Source organism: Cucurbita pepo, chromosome LG02 (genome assembly GCF_002806865.2).
Source record: "Cucurbita pepo subsp. pepo cultivar mu-cu-16 chromosome LG02, ASM280686v2, whole genome shotgun sequence".
NCBI classification, from domain to species: Eukaryota; Viridiplantae; Streptophyta; class Magnoliopsida; order Cucurbitales; family Cucurbitaceae; genus Cucurbita; species Cucurbita pepo.
Genome location: NC_036639.1, coordinates 14,045,675 through 14,062,831, shown reverse-complemented (window position 1 = coordinate 14,062,831; position 17,157 = coordinate 14,045,675). Strand labels below are relative to the sequence as shown.

The window sequence follows — 17,157 nt, the reverse complement described above, 5'->3', positions numbered from 1 at the left end:
TTGGGAATAGGGTTGCAAATCAATGAATGTGTTTAAAACTTTGATGTGATATTATTGAGTCGGAAGAGTTGAATTATAGACGTACTCTCTTTGGTCCACGCTTCTCATCTTCATTCATTGCCCCATCTCTAAAGTCAACATCAATTCTATTTTCAAATTTTATGGACTTTTTAGGTATCGTATTTATGGATATTCCTACGTGTTACGCTTGTATTAGCAGTAAAAATTTATCACGTTCTTTGTAATCTCCTCATTAGATAAAAGTTCATGTTCTAATATATACATATTTAAAATTCATGATTTTCTGCTCGTGTTGAATTAAGTTTATAGAATTTAGATAATCAAAAGTTTGGACCAACCAAATCAAAATTGTGGTGTTTGTGCCCTTTGATTTTGACTTTGAATTATTGACCCCATTTAATTTCTTTGACTATGGTCACCTAAAGTTTATATTTAATTATTAATCAAATGAAAAATTCCATGATGTTTGATGGTTCGTGGGAGTATCTTAAACAACTTGTACATATTTCGACTAATTTCAAGAAAGAAAGTGAATTTTATCGACCAAATTATGTGATGGTTGAGGAGTTGCACACAGACCACCATGGAAATCATCAAAGTTACAAGGTGAAAGTCCTCCATTTCAGTAGTTTGAATCACTGGTAGGGCTGGGATGAGCTTCCCGGCTTTCATCTCGGTTTTCGTCTCGGATTTCGTCTCGAGAATTCCTTCTAAACGCGGGTGAAGTGTGGTCTTTCTGGTCGAAATTTTTCATGAGAAGAAGAAACCTTTTCCACATTGAGTCAGTGGAAAGGTTGAAGTCATGTCTGCGTTCATGGACAAATCTGGCCAGAGCTATGATGACTGCAGATAAAGATACAGCTCCTGAAAGAAGAAACAACCCCCAAAAGCTTTCAAGCCCAAGTCTGGTGGAAATCAAGCTATTGGGGTCAGGGCTGCTGATATTGCTTTTAAACCATTTGTTTTCAATCTCTTGCAGAACTCCATTCTCCATTATATTAAGTATTCCGTTCGAAACATCGCGTCCGAGTTGAGACCCCTTGGGAAAGACCTACATTCATAAATCTCGACGGTTGAGATGACCGACTATTCTCACGAAACAACCACACGAGTCTTTCTGTAGCAAAGAGAGGTCTCCACACCCTTACAAGGAATGTTTCGTTCCCCTCTCTAATTAATGTGGAATCTCACAATCCACCCCCTTGGAGGCCCAACGTCCTCGCTGACACACAGCTTTGATACAATTTGTAATACCTCAAACCTACCACTAGCAGATGTGTGGCAGTGGGCTTTCTCTTAAGAGTTTAAAACGCGTATACTAGAGAGAATTTTTCACACCCTTATAAGGAATGCTTCGTTCCACTCATGTGGGATCTCACACTGTCACTCTCTTCGAACCAACATGAAAGACGAAGGACGAGTTTCACACTTACATAGCCAAAGCCGTTTGATTTCATCATGGGACCAACGATGGTGCAGTTGGTGCAATATGTTGTAGTAAGATCCTTGAGATAAGGGACTTCATCAAAGGCAGCAGCAATGGTTCCATTTAAGAACAGTGATCCACAATGGGCCATATTGTTATAAATTACAAGCTTGGATCGATCAAAGCCTTCAGTTATCAGCAAGTCAAGAACAAAAGAACCATTTGGGTATCCAACATTCACCTTCTTCTCCTTCAGTTGTTTCATATCATTAAACGTTGGCTCAAGCTTTTGAACCGTGAGTAGCGATGTGAGACTGGCGGTGTAGCTTTGAGTTAATATGAGCACCACAAACAGCCATACTATTACCACAAATCTAGCCAAGTTGCTCTCCACCTTCTCCCCTGTTGCATATAGAGAAGCCATTTAGTGAACCATTAACCAAAACATGACCAAAATGAGATAAATATCAAAGCTACAAGGACAGAACAGATTACTTTGAGCATACACCATGGTTGAGAAAGCAAACCAGAAGCTCGTCCCGATTTCGTGCGAAGGAGGACCTCGAAAATCTTCGTTGATTCGATGCTCAAGAGTCCAGATAACCAGTCCAATGAACACAAAAAAGAAACCACTTGTCAACCAAAGATCCAATGTTAAAGGCTTCAAGAACAGCCAAGCTTTTTTGTTGTTATCTTGATATAGTACGACCATCGACACGCTAGCTTCCGAGTATGGCAATGTGAAGTCGACATACGAGGATCGGCTTTCTCTAATCGATATGTCTCCCACGACTGCGTCGTATACCTGTTCAAGAACAGCGCACAGTTAAAGCAAATGCAAAAGAACATTTGTTTTGAGTACTAAATATTGAAGAGTTTAGGTTCAAACCCCACGCTGCACTTGCTTGATCAAGTCATCATAGCTACCGGCCATTACTCCGACATCATTTGCATACCGAATGTATTCATAATTAAGAGCGTATGGTAATGTTTCGACAACAGCTTCGAAGATATCAATGCTGTACCCTGTTTTCTTAGTGTTTGAACTCAATGGGTCCCTTATCTCTCGAATGAACTTACTGACCCCAGATTTAACAGGTATTCCAATTCTCAGCTTCTTTTCATTTATAGGGGACACCCAACCTTTTGGGGAACTGGAAGAATCCCCTGGCCATATGATACGGCTAAGATTAGCAGCTGAAGTGTTTGAGCTCATTTTCGTGGAGTTTAATGTTTGTGTCAGTCCATTTTCCGGCGTCCAGAATCCAACCGTTGTAATGTTCTTTTGATGATTGATGTTTATAATCTCGTAAGTTGATGATTTCAACTGCCCTTCAACCATCCTGAAGTCTCCTGCAATCCCTTTGAAATGTGTCTTAGACAATGCCTCCGACAACCTTGGACCATTCCGAGAGACACCGAGATTGTCGAGATCTGTAGATTTGCCCGAAACAGCGTTTGAGTTCTTGAAGATGAACTCTGTGGTTCCAACTCTCTCCACAGCCTTGGCGAGAGCGAAGATAGCATCGTAAGCTCGTAACCCAAATATATTGAGTTCAGAGATTTCCTTTTCGAAGTCCCTTCTCCATCGCCGTTGAAAATCTTCAAGTTTTTCTGTTATGGGAATGTATGTTCTTACAGCCAAAGCTCCACTCATGGCTTCCATGGCGGAATCATCAATCTCAGAGAGGAAATTACTCATCCCATCAGTTATAATCCAAATATAACCAGAACCCATCATCCCAATCTCCTTAGCCATGGCGAAAACGCGGGAACCAAGCTCCGGCGACATATGAACAACGAAAACTCTCGTTTGCATCGTCATTAATCGGTAAAGCTGTTTGGCGATTCTGTCATCAGACGCCGATTGAGGAATCGCTGTCTCGTCGGCGACGTGTGTGTTGATTTCTCGAAGAGCGTCTCTCATGGAGGGAAGAATCCCCTCGCCGTATTGATCATCGGAGTGAATGATCACCGCCTGTCGCCAATTGAACTCTTTAAAAATGGAGGCGATGGGTTTTACTTGCGATGAATCGATTTGGGTCGCTCGGAAAAAATAAGGATTCCGACGAGGACTCAGAGATTGCATTGTCGTTGTCGCGGAGAATGAAATTATGGGTACGTGAGATTTCTTCCCGAGATCCGCCATGAAAGCTGCTTGAGATGAACTCTGTGGCCCAACAATGGCTTCCACTTCTTCCTTGTTGATTAACTCTAAAGCTGTTTAGTTAAGAAAAACAGATTAAAACCAAAACTTGGGGAAAAAGTATGAATCATAACGTGGTACGGAATTAAGTTAAAACCTGCAGCAGTAGCTTCAAGGTCGTCTCCCATGGAGTTTTTCGGAAACAGAGTCAAGCGGGTGTTGTAATTTTTATGAAATTCATAGAAATCCGAGAGAGCCATATCCATAAAACTCAACCCCATTTTCCCAATCAAAGAATTGGAGTCAAGAACAACTCCCACCTTCACTTTAACTGCCTCGTCATCCGCCATGGCCGACAAAGCTCGAAGGCCGAAACAGAGTGCGAGGAAGAAGAAGAACAAGACGGTGGACTTTTCCATTGCAGAGCTGAGGAAACCTTCAAAGGGTTTTAATGTGGTGAGTTAAACAAATTTATGAATATGGAATTAGAATTGGTCGTATCCGAGCTGAACATCGCAACCAAATGTTCTTGCTTAGTACTTTACAATTTTTTTGATTTAAACTTAATATTTGACTAATTTGATTTATTTTTCATTTAGTTTTTTTAATTTTAATATTGTATTCGCTTTGTTTTTAATTGGTCTTTAAAAATAAATAAATAAATAAATAAAATAAGGTGTTAAAGAATTGGCCACGCAAGCCAATACTTGGCCTGCTGACATGTCAACAACGATTTGTTTGGTTGGTAGCTGACCCTTTCAATGGGTTTTGTGGTCTGAGTCAAATTCTTGTTAAGGAAGTGTGCCATATTCATAATTCTTTGTTCTCTAGGGCCAAATTTATAATTATTCTTTCTGCCATCAATTTTCTCATTGAATTATTCCATGCATTCTAAATCTTAAAAAAATTACACATTCATGTATGTTTGCTGTTTTATTTTAAACTTTTTAAATCTTAGTTTGTTAATTCTACTTTTATGTATTAATTAATATAAGAAAATTATAATTTTTAGTCTTAACATATTATGTTTTACACTATATTTAATTTCTATTGCATTTACCTACGTACCAATAATGTATTAAAAAGCTACAACCCTTGAATATTTTCTTTGACTATTTTGTCCCTTATAAAGTTTTAAATTTACAAAATATGCCACTGAAAATTAATTATACCTATTTCGTAAATTGTATTTTCCGATGCGCGACATCTTTTTTTAAATAAAGATATATTTGGAATTATTTTATCTTTTAGTTTTAAAATTTTTGTGTACGTGGCTAATAAATTTATAAAATTTTGAAATTACCTATCCGATAGATAAATAAATTTAATTGGCTAGATTTATGAATTTAGTTTTTTTTTAAAAAAATATGCCAAAGAGTTGTTGGATGGAAAAATGATAAAAGTTGGAGGTATTATTAGATATTTTATGAAAAGTAGAAATTAGAGTTTATTTTGGGCTGGTAGGGCGTTACGAAGAGGCCCATAAAACGTTGATCCGAAATACGGCCCCCCTCCCCCCTCCCGGGAGATAGTGTAGTTGCAAAAAAGTCCCCATAACTCGTTGAATTAAAGAGAGGACCAAAAACAACACGGAAATCTGAGAGGCAAATTGAAATTGTTCCTGTGTTCCATCTGGGTCCCAAAACCTGGTTCGGCACCTGCATCTCTCTTCCTCACAATGTATGGCGGCCCATCCAAGCTCGCTCGGGCCGGCGGCGGCGCTGGCCGCGGAGCCAGCGGAAAGCGGCCGCCCTCCTCTTTTCCTCTACCACCTGCTCACCGCCCCTCCGGCCGTCTCTCTCTCGGCGGCGGTGGCGCCGGTTCTGGCGCAAATCCTCGGAATCGAACCTCCGCCGCAGCCAAATCCGAAGCCCCTCAATCCGTCGAGGAGAATTTCAGTCTCGTTACCGGTAACAATCCTTTGGCTTTTGCTATGATAATTCGGTTGGCTCCCGACTTGATCGAAGAGATCAAGCGGGTTGAGTCGCAGGGAGGAACTCCGAGAATTAAGTTTGATGCGAATGCCAAGAATTCTAGTGGTAATGTAAGTTTTCTGTAATACTTGTTCTTTACTTTAGTCATCCACATCATGGGATAATGAAGATTTTTTTTTTTTTTTTTTTTTTTTTTTTTTTTTTNTAAGTATTTCAAATACGCTGTCGAATATGTGCACAAGTAGCTTATGTGGATTATGCTTCTGTTCGCTATTTGTTGGATTTTCCCTGTGGAATCTCTTTGTGCAACCGCTACTTCGTTACATATATTTTTGTCTAGATGGTCTTATTTAGTTGGAATTTATCGCCAATTTGAGCATTGCTATAATCTATTCTTTTGTAACATTATTATGTTCACCTTTTTTATTTGGCAACAGTTAGCTATGGGCTGAATTGGTGAGTATGAATACTGTGAGGTCAAGGGTTAGATTACCCAATTGAGTAGAAACATAGAAAACCATGAAAGTACGAAAAATATCAGTAGGAATAGTTTATCAGATATATCAGCTTTTATGTGTCTATGATAATATAGGTTTTTCATGAGGATATATTGGAGTTCGTGTCCCAACTGACAATTGGGGCATGGCCAATTTAAAAGTTTCAAGCTGGAGATCTACACTTGATAATACTTGCTGCATTTATAACCTAAATTTTGAGCATTTTTTTCTTATTTTGGTAGACATGATTATTTAATGAATTGTGAAAGTGCTGCAATTGATGAGGTGTCAGTTGTATTCTTACAATGTGCACAACATGCTTATAAAGAATATGCAATTTATGATGAATTTAATAGGAAGTAGAGTGAAAGAGGTAAGTTGAAAGGGAAAACTATTCTCTCTGTGTTTACTGGGGAGCTTTATCTTGAGAATATTGCTATCTCTAGGATCTGTTGAAATCCCCCATCAACCAGAAGTTTATTTATTTATTTTACTCTTAATTTTTTAAAATAAACTTTAGCACGATAAGTTATTGGTATAATTTGAAAAGATTTCCAACAGGATGGATAATAAATATTAAGGCATGATACCAATAGGAGGAAGAGTAAGTGTCCTATTGTGATTCTAGTAGGAAAAGGTAGGTATAACAGGCGTTCTACAATTATATAAAAACTGACTAACAACCCAAGATTTCCCTAACATCCGTTGTTATTTTTTTATATTGAATACTCCATCATTTGTGGATACCAAAACATACTTGATGCCATAATGAGCAAGTTAAAAATAGTTGGATATAGTATAAAAGGAATACTCTTCTATATTTCTTCCAAAATCTTCACATCCAAGAAAGAGAGATGTTGGATTGCATACTCTGGGTTTTGGTGATGTTGCTGAACTCTCTAGGATCTACCCCTTTTTTCTCGATATCCTGATTCTTCTGTTTGTTAGCAGATGTGGAGATAAGTGGAGATAGGAGTTGTTCCCATATTTATGTGAAAATGGGATGAAACACATCCTATACCTTACTTGCAAAGTGCTATGCTGTTTTCATTTTATCAATGAGTTTCTATCATACAAAAATCTCTCTTTTGATTTGCTTTTTTTTGGAAGAAAGATATTTACTAGTTTGCTATAGGCTTCTCATTCTGCATCCCAAGAAAATTATTATTGTTTTTATTGGAAATAGTCTTCATCTCTATAGGACAATATTTAAGGAGTAGAGGTCTTATCCTGTACGAAAAATGAAGAAATCATGTAAAGGCTATCCATGCCTTGTGCAGTTAAAAGAAAGGAATAAATATAAAATTATATTAATGATGCATAAACATGAAACCGTTGGTCTATGTTGCCATCTAGTCTTGATCATCTCCAATTGTGCATATTCAAATGTAAATAGTTGTCTTCTCTCCTCCATCTCTATCATGTGCATTTTTCTTTCTATTGATAAGAAGGGTCTAAAAGTCTAGAGGAATTGCCTCTTTAGGCAATTTTTTTTTATCACTTTACCCTTCCAATGAATAGCTGGGAAGGTGATAACAATCAGTGTAAAGGCTGAATACGAACAATACTGGATTTTCTTCCCGTTCTACTCCCCCCCTCCCAGGGCAGGTTTGTGCTAAAGTCATAATATATGTATGGATCTGACATATTCTCATCAAATCAATGTTTCCTGTTAGTCAATTGTTACAATCATACATGCACCTTAAGATCTAATTCTGCTTCCCTGTTTGAAGTTCTTTATTTATTATTTATTATTATTATTTATTATTATTATTATTATTATTTTGAGGTCTTTGGCTATTTAAGATTGTTGTACCTGAACTGAAATTTTACATCAGGTCATTGATGTTGGGGGTAAAGAGTTTAGGTTCACATGGTCACGTGAAGTTGGTGATCTTTGTGACATATACGAAGAACGTAAAAGTGGCGAAGATGGAAGTGGTTTGCTTGTTGAATCAGGCAATGCTTGGAGAAAAGTGAATGTGCAGCGTATCTTGGATGAATCAACTACAAACCATGTTAAGAAGTTGTCTGAGGAAGCTGAACGAAGATCTAAATCTCGCAGGTATTTCTTTTGTCAATTATAATAGAAATCAAATTATTTTGTTCAAGTTTTTATCAAATTGGTAGAAGTTTAAAGCTGAAAAAAGGAATACAAGCTTCCAAAATCTTCGCGAGGCCTGGCATTGTCCAAAATTATTCTTAAAAAATCTCATCTCAAAACTTCCTAACTCATCCATTCATAGAATTCAACTCTAAGAAAATTACCAAATAATTACAAATATGCCACTGCTAATAGCATATCCTTACTAATATTCTTTACAAAATGATGATTAGATTCAATTTTGAAGTTATTCGATGATATTAGGTTTAATTGAGACTTCTTTTCTAAAACAAGAGACAAATTTCATAGATAATTGTGTTATACAAGAAGGTAAAAACCAAACAAAAGTCAAGGAGTTTGACGAAGATTGTTGATTAGCTATCATCATAGAATTAGGAATATTGCAACAAGACTAGAAATGCAGGCCTACGTAAGAAGAGGCCTCAAATACAACAAAATCCCCAACTTATTCTCACTTGAACCAAATGCCTCCGAAAATCCTTTTGTTTCTCTCCAACAAAATCCTTTTGACTAGAAACGGATTACTGCAAACTTTATGCGGACTCCCTCTTGTCCTTGAATACATTGCTACAAAGAAGCTGATGAGCATAGCATGAATCATCTAGGCAAGACGTAGCTTCTTCTCTGCATAACTTGGTTGGTTTTAACACCTTGAAGAATCACTTCCTACAGAAAGACCTTAAACATTTTAGGGAGTTTAGACTTCCATTCTTTTCACTCAGCTCTTGAAAAATGAAAGTTTCTGTAGCAGCCAGCAGGAAGAGAGAAACAACTGAGACGAACAAAACAAATTCAGTGGAGTAATTGCAGATTGACATTTTAATAATAAATTGATTTATAAGCGTACTTAGACATGAGTAATTGCATTGTTCAGAATATAGTTGCTTAATGCTTCTGCTTCTAATAGAAAACAACTACAGATGACTTTCAAGCTATTTTTCTATTTAATTAAATTTGGACATGAAAGTATAGTATATTCCTTTGTTTAGAAGTATTGGAATGCTCTTAAAAATAAAAATTATGTTTAGGTTGTGGATGTTTTACCATTCTTCTAAGCCATAATTAGTTTTATTTATAAGTTTTATAATAATATTATGATCAACTACTCTTATAATATCTGGCCTTCCTCTCAAACCAAAAACCGGAAGAAAAGGATTTTGATGATTGCTATGTAGAACTGATAGTTTGTGAACCTTTTACTTTCATGATTTTTAAACTATAGAAAGGTTTTGTATATTGTATTAGAGATATCTGTGATGGTGTTTAGTATTATCTTTAGCTCTCTCACATGCATGCACATTTGTTGTGTTTCTGGCTACAGAGCTATTGTCTTAGAACCTGGGAATCCATCTATGAAGAATCAAATAAAGCAATTGGCTGCTGCCGAATGTATGCATCTCTTGAATCACTTGTTTTTGAGTTGCTCAAGTCTTTACTAATACCTAGCTTGCTTGCAGCTAATCCATGGAGGATGCATTATAAGAATAAGAAAGAGCCTCCATTTAAAAAGCAGAAAAACGAATTGTCTCAAGGTGATTGCCTGTGTACGCATATTGAATTCTTTCTTCTTATTCCGTTTTCTTTTCTATATGCTTTATGCTTCATCTTTTGACATAGAGCGTTTTCTCACTTTTTGAGTGATTTCTTTCTCTTTGATGTATACTGCGTCTCCTGATGGACAATAATTTCAATTAAGCTTAGTAATTGAGTACTAATATTTGTCATTGCAGTTGGACCTCCAAAATCTACATTTAAGCCTGGCATGTCATCAGTACCTGCTTCCAAGGAGAGGCTATCATCTTCACCTGTTCCATCTCCACCCGAGCAATCTGGTGCTCCAATATCTCAATTCGGATCTGCAAATCCCACTAAGACTCATTGTACTGCAGAAGATATTAAACCTCGACAACCAGCTAAGATTAATGCTGCTGCTAGCAGTGAGAAGGACATTCCAACCAAAGCCGCAAAAGGAGTTCTGGAAGCACCAGGACAGGAAGTGAATGCCGGAGCTAAACCAACAGATTTGCAAGGAATGTTGTATAATTTACTCTTGGATAACCCCAAGGGGATGAGTTTGAAGGTACGCTCAAGTAAATAGATAATTTTAATTGAAATATGGATTCCTATATAAAAATAATGTTGGATGTTTCCTGTTCGTTGTGTGTTTATTCCCTTAAACAAGTATGTCAATTCTATTCAAAGCATGAATTTACTGTTTTCTCCCTCTCTTTCTCTCGTGTAGGCATTGGAGAAAGCTGTTGGCGATAAAATCCCAAATTCTGTAAAAAAGATTGAGCCAATCATTAAAAAAGTAAGTGATGTAATTGTTAAATTATTAGAAATCCAATTCATAATCTCTTAGGTCAGTATTTATTCAGTATTTCAATGAATCTCATATACTCCCTAAATATGTTGTCTTGAATAGTAATTCAATTAAAAAGATCCAACAAGTGAACTATCAATTTGAAATGGGGAGATATTAGAAATCCAATTCTTATATTCTTGTTTAATTTGACTAATAGATTGCAACCTACCAAGCTCCAGGGAGATATTGTTTGAAGTCAGAAGTTGAGGTGGAAGGCTCTAAAAAACCTTCATCTGAAGGTGAAAGGTACTTCCTTCAACGTTTGACGGGCTTATTTCATCTGGTTGACTTAAACAGTTTTTGAGAATGTTACTTTAAATGCATTCAAACTTACCTCTTTGAGGAAGTAGAGATATCTCAACTATATTGTCTTGATATTCCAATGTATTAATCCGTTGTTAAGACATTGCTACTTTCTCGAAGAGGTTGTAGGTTCAAATCCTCATATGTGTTAGTAATATTTTTTGTTACACACAAAAAAAAAAAAAAAAAAAAAAAAAAAAAAAAAAAAAANCATTAGAGAGTAATTGTAGTGGAGAATAGCATTTCCAACACAAAAGAAAGCTCAACCCAGTAATTACTAGCCGGTGTATTTGATATTTATGGATTGCTCGATATTCATCTAGGAATCTAATTCACGTTTTGTCTTTCACAGCTCTCCTTTAGTCAGCCATCAACAAACCCCGGTACATGAAGACTTCCATGATCAACCTGTTCCAGAATCGCAATTAGAAGCAAGACATGTCATTGAATTGGAGGAAAAGGTAGAAACCTCTCAAGCAAACAAAGAATCAAATTTCTTGGAGAAAAATGGCATCCAACAGAATTCACCCGATCCTTTTGCTGAGAAAAAAGGCTCTGAAAATAGCGAAGGCCAGGCAGCTAGTTCCTCTGACAATGAAAGTGACAGTGATTCTGAAAGTGATAGTAGTGATAGTGGAAGTGATAGTGGGAACCGTAGTAGGAGTAGAAGTCGAAGCCCCGTGGGTAGTGGGAGTGGGAGTAGCAGTGATAGTGAAAGTGATGCACCTTCTAATAGCAAGGAGGGTTCTGATGAGGATGTGGATATTATGACTAGTGATGATGACAAAGAACCCAAGAATAAATTGCAAGCTTCCGTACAGGGTTTCTCTGCGTCTCCTGCTGCTTGGAAAAGTCCAGATGGTGGGGCTGTGTTGAACATAGACGATGAGAAGGAAGATGGTCATGAATCTGATGCAATTGACATCGAGAAAGATTCTTCTGATGATGAGCCGGAAGCTAAAATTGATGATCGTAGTTTACCTCCTACAGTAGAAGGTGGAAGACCTGTGGAAGAATCAAGATCCTTGTCACCATACCCTGATGAATTCCAAGAGCGCCAAAACTTTATTGGGAGTTTGTTTGAGGACAGGGAAAATACTGTTGTGGACAGTGCCAGGCATGAACAATCTGACAGCACAGATAGGATGTCTAAAGGCAAGTCTAAAAGGAGTTCTGAGTTGGAGTGCTTTGAAGAGAACGCTGTTCATACTAAGAGATTAAAATTAGAAAGCTCATCTCAACAACCTGTTTCTGGTAATTGGGGAGCCCAATTACAGAGTTCTCGCAATTTATCTCCTAGTAAACTCAACAGAGATTCTGCAAGGAACCCTACCAGTCAAGTTACTAATAAAGGTGAGTTGAAGGGCAATTCTGATTTTAGACCAAAAATGGGAAACAAAGAAATAGTTTCAGAAAAAAATTGTTCAGATGTTTCACAAGCAAGTTGGAGGCCCCATGATCAAAGTGGAGTGAGGGCTGTAGATACAGCAGTTAGACCCGACAAGCATGGTGAGAGCATTGGACGTGGCGGTAAACACAGTGAAAAGGGTGGTCATGCTAATGAAAGTTTTCATGCATATAAAGATAGATTTTATGGAAATGCTGAAAATGAAGGGATGAATGAGAAAAAAGTTTCAAGAAATTCTAGATCTGGTGGTCCAGGAGACAAACAGATACAACCCTGTGACTCCCATCTTAGTAAACCAGGTGACATAGTTGGAAAATTCAAAGATGGCAAAACGTTTTCAAGTTCGCAGATGGGGTACTCACCAAGGGATAATAATAATAGAATTAGTGCCGACAGGTCCCCAGTTAATGGAAAAGGCCGTATTCTCCAAAGAGAGCATTCAGACCTTGAATTAGGTGAACTTCGTGAGCCCTTTCCTGAGGAAGCATTGGGTAAAAAGAAATTTGAAAGAAATAATTCATCGAAACAGTTGGAGAACAAAGAGCACACTTCAGATATCTGGAGTTCAGAGTTAAATAAAGGAAAATCTAATTTGAAGGCTAGTTTAGATAATGGAAAGCGGTCCTCACCCCATATAAGTACCAAGTTTCCAAGCAATCCAGAAGGCTCAAATAAAAAGAAGATTTCAGAACATAAAGTTGAAGATTTGACGAGGATAAACCACCGGCCTCCGCAGTCTCATCCACAAGGACCACAATATAGTTCAAGAGTAGATCACGTTGAAGTTGAAAAGCCGGTTGATGCAAATGTAAAACCTAATCAAGGGATTGGTCCAGAAAGCTGTGGGGAAAGCAACAGGAAAGCATCTGTTGGCATTTCCCAGCTGCATGATATGAAACGAGAACAGCTTCCCTCAAAAAAAGGAAGTAAAAGACAAGCACCTAATCAAATAACTGAAGTTACTGATGCACTAAAGAACCCGATATCAGCTGAGCACGAAAATAGTGATCTAAAGAGAAGAGATTCTTCTTCAGATGAAAACAGTTGTTCATATTCCAAGTATGAAAAGGACGAACCAGAGTTGAAGGGAGCAATCAAAGATTTCTCTCAGTAAGTTTCGTTTGTAATTCATTTGAATTGTTGAGGCTACTAATTCTGTCTCACTCGTTCTTGTATTTTTTTCATTAATATCTGTGATTACTGATTAAAATGTATACTTGTTTTTAGGTACAAGGAATATGTACAGGAGTATCGTGATAAATATGAATGTTACCTGTCCTTGAACAAAATCCTAGAAAGCTACAGGTAATGCTACTTCTTTTCGTTAATGTCCAATTTTTATCCGTTCCTAGACGATGTTGCAGTCTGCCTCCTAATGTCCTGTTATTATTTTTAAGCAAGTTTGATGATTTATTTGTGTCCTGGTATGCTGTTCCTGTAAAGAAAAGATCATTCCGTTTTTAAGCATCGATCAATTATGTAGGGCTGAGTTCTGCAAACTCGGGAAGGAGCTTGATTCTTCTAGGGGACAAGATTCAGACAAATACTTTAACCTTTTAGGACAGCTGAAAGAATCTTATCGGCTGTGTTCAACGGTATGGCTGTTTCCTAGTATATTTGCTACAAGTTTACTTGTTAATATTAGTAGTTTTTCATGTTCAAGTATATATTTCTCAATGTTTACTCTGGAAAATTTCTGATGTTTCATCCAGCTAGTGCTCATTGTAGTCTAGGTTTGTGTAAGCTTTTGGTTTATATTGAAAAATTTGGACTCCAGAGGGAGAGGGAGTTCATGATTGGAAGTAAAAGGTTAGGGATAGTTTAGGATTAAGGTTGACAGTAGATTCAGATGCAGCAAGGCATGGTTGACGGAATTGGTTAGAGGCAATACTTTCTCTATCTCGGTTGATTGGGTAACTTTATTTGTTCCCGTTATTTGAATATGGATTCTATCAAAGATGGGTTTCATGGCTTGTAGTTGATATTAGCATGAATATCTTTTGTATACCTGAATCTGAATTAGCATCTTTATCTTTTACTCTTATATTATTTTTCCTGTATAATGAAGTTGACTCAAATAAAGAGTAATTTGCAGAGGCATAAGAGGTTGAAAAAGATATTCATTGTTCTCCACGAAGAGCTGAAGGTGATTAACATCAACTTACAAATCCACATCACCATCTTGCTTTTGTGGTTCTAACTTTTATCTCTAATTTTGTTATTTTCTTAATATGTATTTTATTGTTGCAGCATCTAAAGGAAAGGATTAAAGATTTTGCACAAACTTATGCGAAGGATTGAGATTGGATGTGTTTCTATTTGAGCAATCGGACGCTCTTTAGACAATCACGTCTGACTCGGGGTAGAGGTTGTTAAGAGGTAGAGGTCGTTAAGAGGTAGAGGTGGATGCAAGAACTGCATCAATGAATTTCTGTGCATAGTAAAATGAGTCAAATCTTTTTTTTTTGCTTGCTACCTTCTCCCCAACCTCAATATAGAAACATGTACATTTTTTCTTTTTGCTCTCTCCCCTCTCTCTTGGAATGCATTTTCTTTTATTTAGCAACGTAGAGAGGTTGGACTTTTGTTTTAGTTTAGCCTGACCTCTTCCTGTATAGACTTGTGAGTCTTCTTTTGAGTATGGATATAATCTACATTTGTAGGTTGTACAAATTTTGAACGTGTAAAAAATGTTCCCAATAACTGTGAATATGCTAATGTCATTTGCGATCATAGGGAATTCTCTTGGAGTTGTGATTCTATAGTGGACCTGTAACAAGTTTCTTCTCTTGGTCAATGTAGGCTCTAAAAAATAAGTAATATGCGTACATTACATTGAACTAGAAACTAATGTTGGCAATTAATTAAGGAGTCGTTTTGTTTGGATTGAACGCATGAGATGAGAATAGAGTGTATTGCCGTACTATCATTTTAGGTAGTCATGGTGAAGGATAATAAAATATCTGGTAATTTTCAGCTACATTTAGAATAACATATTAACCAAAACAAAGTCTTAAGATTACCCGCAAAGAGTTAACCTCAACATGAAATAACCATTATAGTAACGCAAAACATAGCAAAACATCTATTGCCAGACTACTACTACTCCTTCAGATTCCAAACCGAACTACAAAGTTGGCATTCCAAAAGAAAACACAATTGAAAAATGCAACAATCTCTTCTCTCTACTAGCTCAATTCTCACTTCCTTCCACGTGATTTCAACGCTTGCCTGTTCCTCTTCTTTACGCCAGACTTGGCCACCTTAAGGCTCCTGTTCACAGCACTCAATCTTGCAAGAGCATCCCTCTTCAGATCTGGCCTGTAGTAGTTATCTCCCACCTGCATATCATTGGGACAGAAGGGTTTCAACCATTCAAAGTAAATTCGCAGCAAAAGTACTCGAAAGATAGTCATATTACTTAGCCTAAGGTATATGCCACAATTGTAGTTTTATTGCCGGCGATAAGGGGGGGTGGGAGCCGAAATAAGACGTTGAATGCCTGAACCTTTAAAATTACCTGATTTGTTACAGCTTTGGCCATCCTACGGAACTCTTTCTTCATTAATGATTTGTGAAGCAATGAAGAAGGCTTGTTCTGTTTCTTGCTCTTAGTTGTTGCAAACAAAATGGATTGGTCTTTGCCTCCAGGTTGAATCGTAACAGTTTTCTTGTTGGCCAAACCTAAAACACAAGAATCTTATTTAATCTCTATGCATATACAGAACTCACTATCTGCAATATTATCTTCAATCAAAAAATAATTAAAATAAATAAATCTAAAGAGAAGAAACAGGGATGATAGTAAAAACAATTTCACAAACATCAGTTTTACGTTCCCTCCCACCGAATCCAGAATGTATGAAGCACGAACACGTATTTATCTAGAATATAATCACCAATTGATAAGAGCATCCAGTTTCCATATCATAAACCAAGCATCTTCTTAGGTCCTTAGCAGACAGAATCCAATCAGATAACACTAACTATTTAAATTTCCTGTACATAATTCCTTTGCTCCAAAAGAAAAGTCAAACACAAACCTCAAAATAACAACGATATAATATACCTATGATCTCGTCTCCGGATCGTTCCGACATTTCAATAAAACCCCCAAAACTTAATCCACTAGCATTTTTCTTGACATGAAAAAAAAAAAAAAAATCAATACATCAGAGAATTTGAGATGACTTACCAGAATGTTTGTAGGAGTTCAGATTGTATAAGTTGTTAGACTCTTTGCTGAACTGAACGCCGGCTGTTCCCCTCCCAAACTCCTTGACCAAAAACGAGTTGTTCCTCTTCACAATCTCCCAAATCAATTGTCCTGGAACCGCCGCCATGATCTTCTTCTCGCCCTGCAACACGATGAAACAATATCTTCGAAGTTAGTTTAGTAAGAGTAAAACATACATATGAATGTTATTGTTTCGAGATTTAAATAATGCATTCAAAAGAAATCGTTGAGAGAAATGCAGAGACCTGATTAACTTTAGGGTTTGTCTCAGAAACTCGGATGGGCAAAATGGGGCGCGCGAAGAAGAAGAGGGAGTTCCCTAAATTTATATTAAGCCCTAATTCGAAGCACGAACCAGAAACTCAATGGGCTTAGGTTATGGGCCTGGTCTATTGAATTTTACGGGAAACCTTCTTCAAACTGGAAAAATATTTCACTTCTCATTTTATTTTTAATTATTTGTTAATTTTAATATGATAAATATATTAAAATTATATATACTTTTGGTGAAAAGTTAGTAAATTGTTTTATTTAAAATAATTAGTTTTTAAAATCATTTAGTAATTTTATTATAATTTAATATGAAAAATAATAAACCGTTAATTATAATCGAGTTTGGAGTGGAGGACAGGATCAGGTCAAGAAATGCATTCTCTATCCCCAATCCCTAATATTCATTCTAGACAAAAAATTCA

The 17,157-nt window shown here is 36.9% G+C and overlaps 3 protein-coding genes across 5 annotated transcripts; 1 reads left to right on the top strand and 2 right to left on the bottom strand.

The window, feature by feature from the left end:
* Positions 1–488: 488 nt before the first annotated feature.
* LOC111787783 (glutamate receptor 2.7-like) lies at positions 489–4,073 on the bottom strand. Its single transcript, XM_023667833.1, has 5 exons — positions 3,751–4,073; positions 2,337–3,667; positions 1,943–2,252; positions 1,455–1,849; positions 489–1,072 (listed from the first exon to the last, which is right to left on the bottom strand). Exons 1-5 carry the CDS (start codon positions 4,010–4,012, stop codon positions 644–646), a joined length of 2,727 nt encoding a protein of 908 aa, XP_023523601.1. The 5' UTR covers positions 4,013–4,073; the 3' UTR covers positions 489–643.
* Positions 4,074–5,157: 1,084 nt separating this feature from the next.
* LOC111788594 (dentin sialophosphoprotein-like) lies at positions 5,158–14,962 on the top strand. 3 transcript variants are annotated; one of them, XM_023668985.1, is made up of 12 exons: positions 5,158–5,637; positions 7,863–8,089; positions 9,471–9,538; positions 9,607–9,681; positions 9,880–10,229; positions 10,392–10,460; positions 10,672–10,760; positions 11,170–13,335; positions 13,453–13,530; positions 13,709–13,820; positions 14,321–14,371; positions 14,476–14,962. In XM_023668985.1, the coding sequence occupies exons 1-12, from the start codon at positions 5,272–5,274 to the stop codon at positions 14,524–14,526; spliced, it is 3,702 nt and encodes a 1,233-aa protein (XP_023524753.1). In that variant the 5' UTR covers positions 5,158–5,271; the 3' UTR covers positions 14,527–14,962. The 3 variants fall into 3 exon arrangements, with proteins under 3 accessions (XP_023524753.1, XP_023524752.1, XP_023524754.1); XM_023668984.1 differs by having other exon boundaries at positions 14,309–14,371; XM_023668986.1 differs by having other exon boundaries at positions 5,555–5,632; positions 14,309–14,371.
* A 215-nt stretch (positions 14,963–15,177) lies between these two features.
* On the bottom strand, positions 15,178–16,816 carry LOC111787990 (60S ribosomal protein L28-2-like). Its single transcript, XM_023668117.1, has 4 exons — positions 16,708–16,816; positions 16,421–16,583; positions 15,746–15,909; positions 15,178–15,566 (listed from the first exon to the last, which is right to left on the bottom strand). The coding sequence occupies exons 2-4, from the start codon at positions 16,566–16,568 to the stop codon at positions 15,426–15,428; spliced, it is 453 nt and encodes a 150-aa protein (XP_023523885.1). The 5' UTR covers positions 16,569–16,583; positions 16,708–16,816; the 3' UTR covers positions 15,178–15,425.
* Positions 16,817–17,157: the final 341 nt, after the last annotated feature.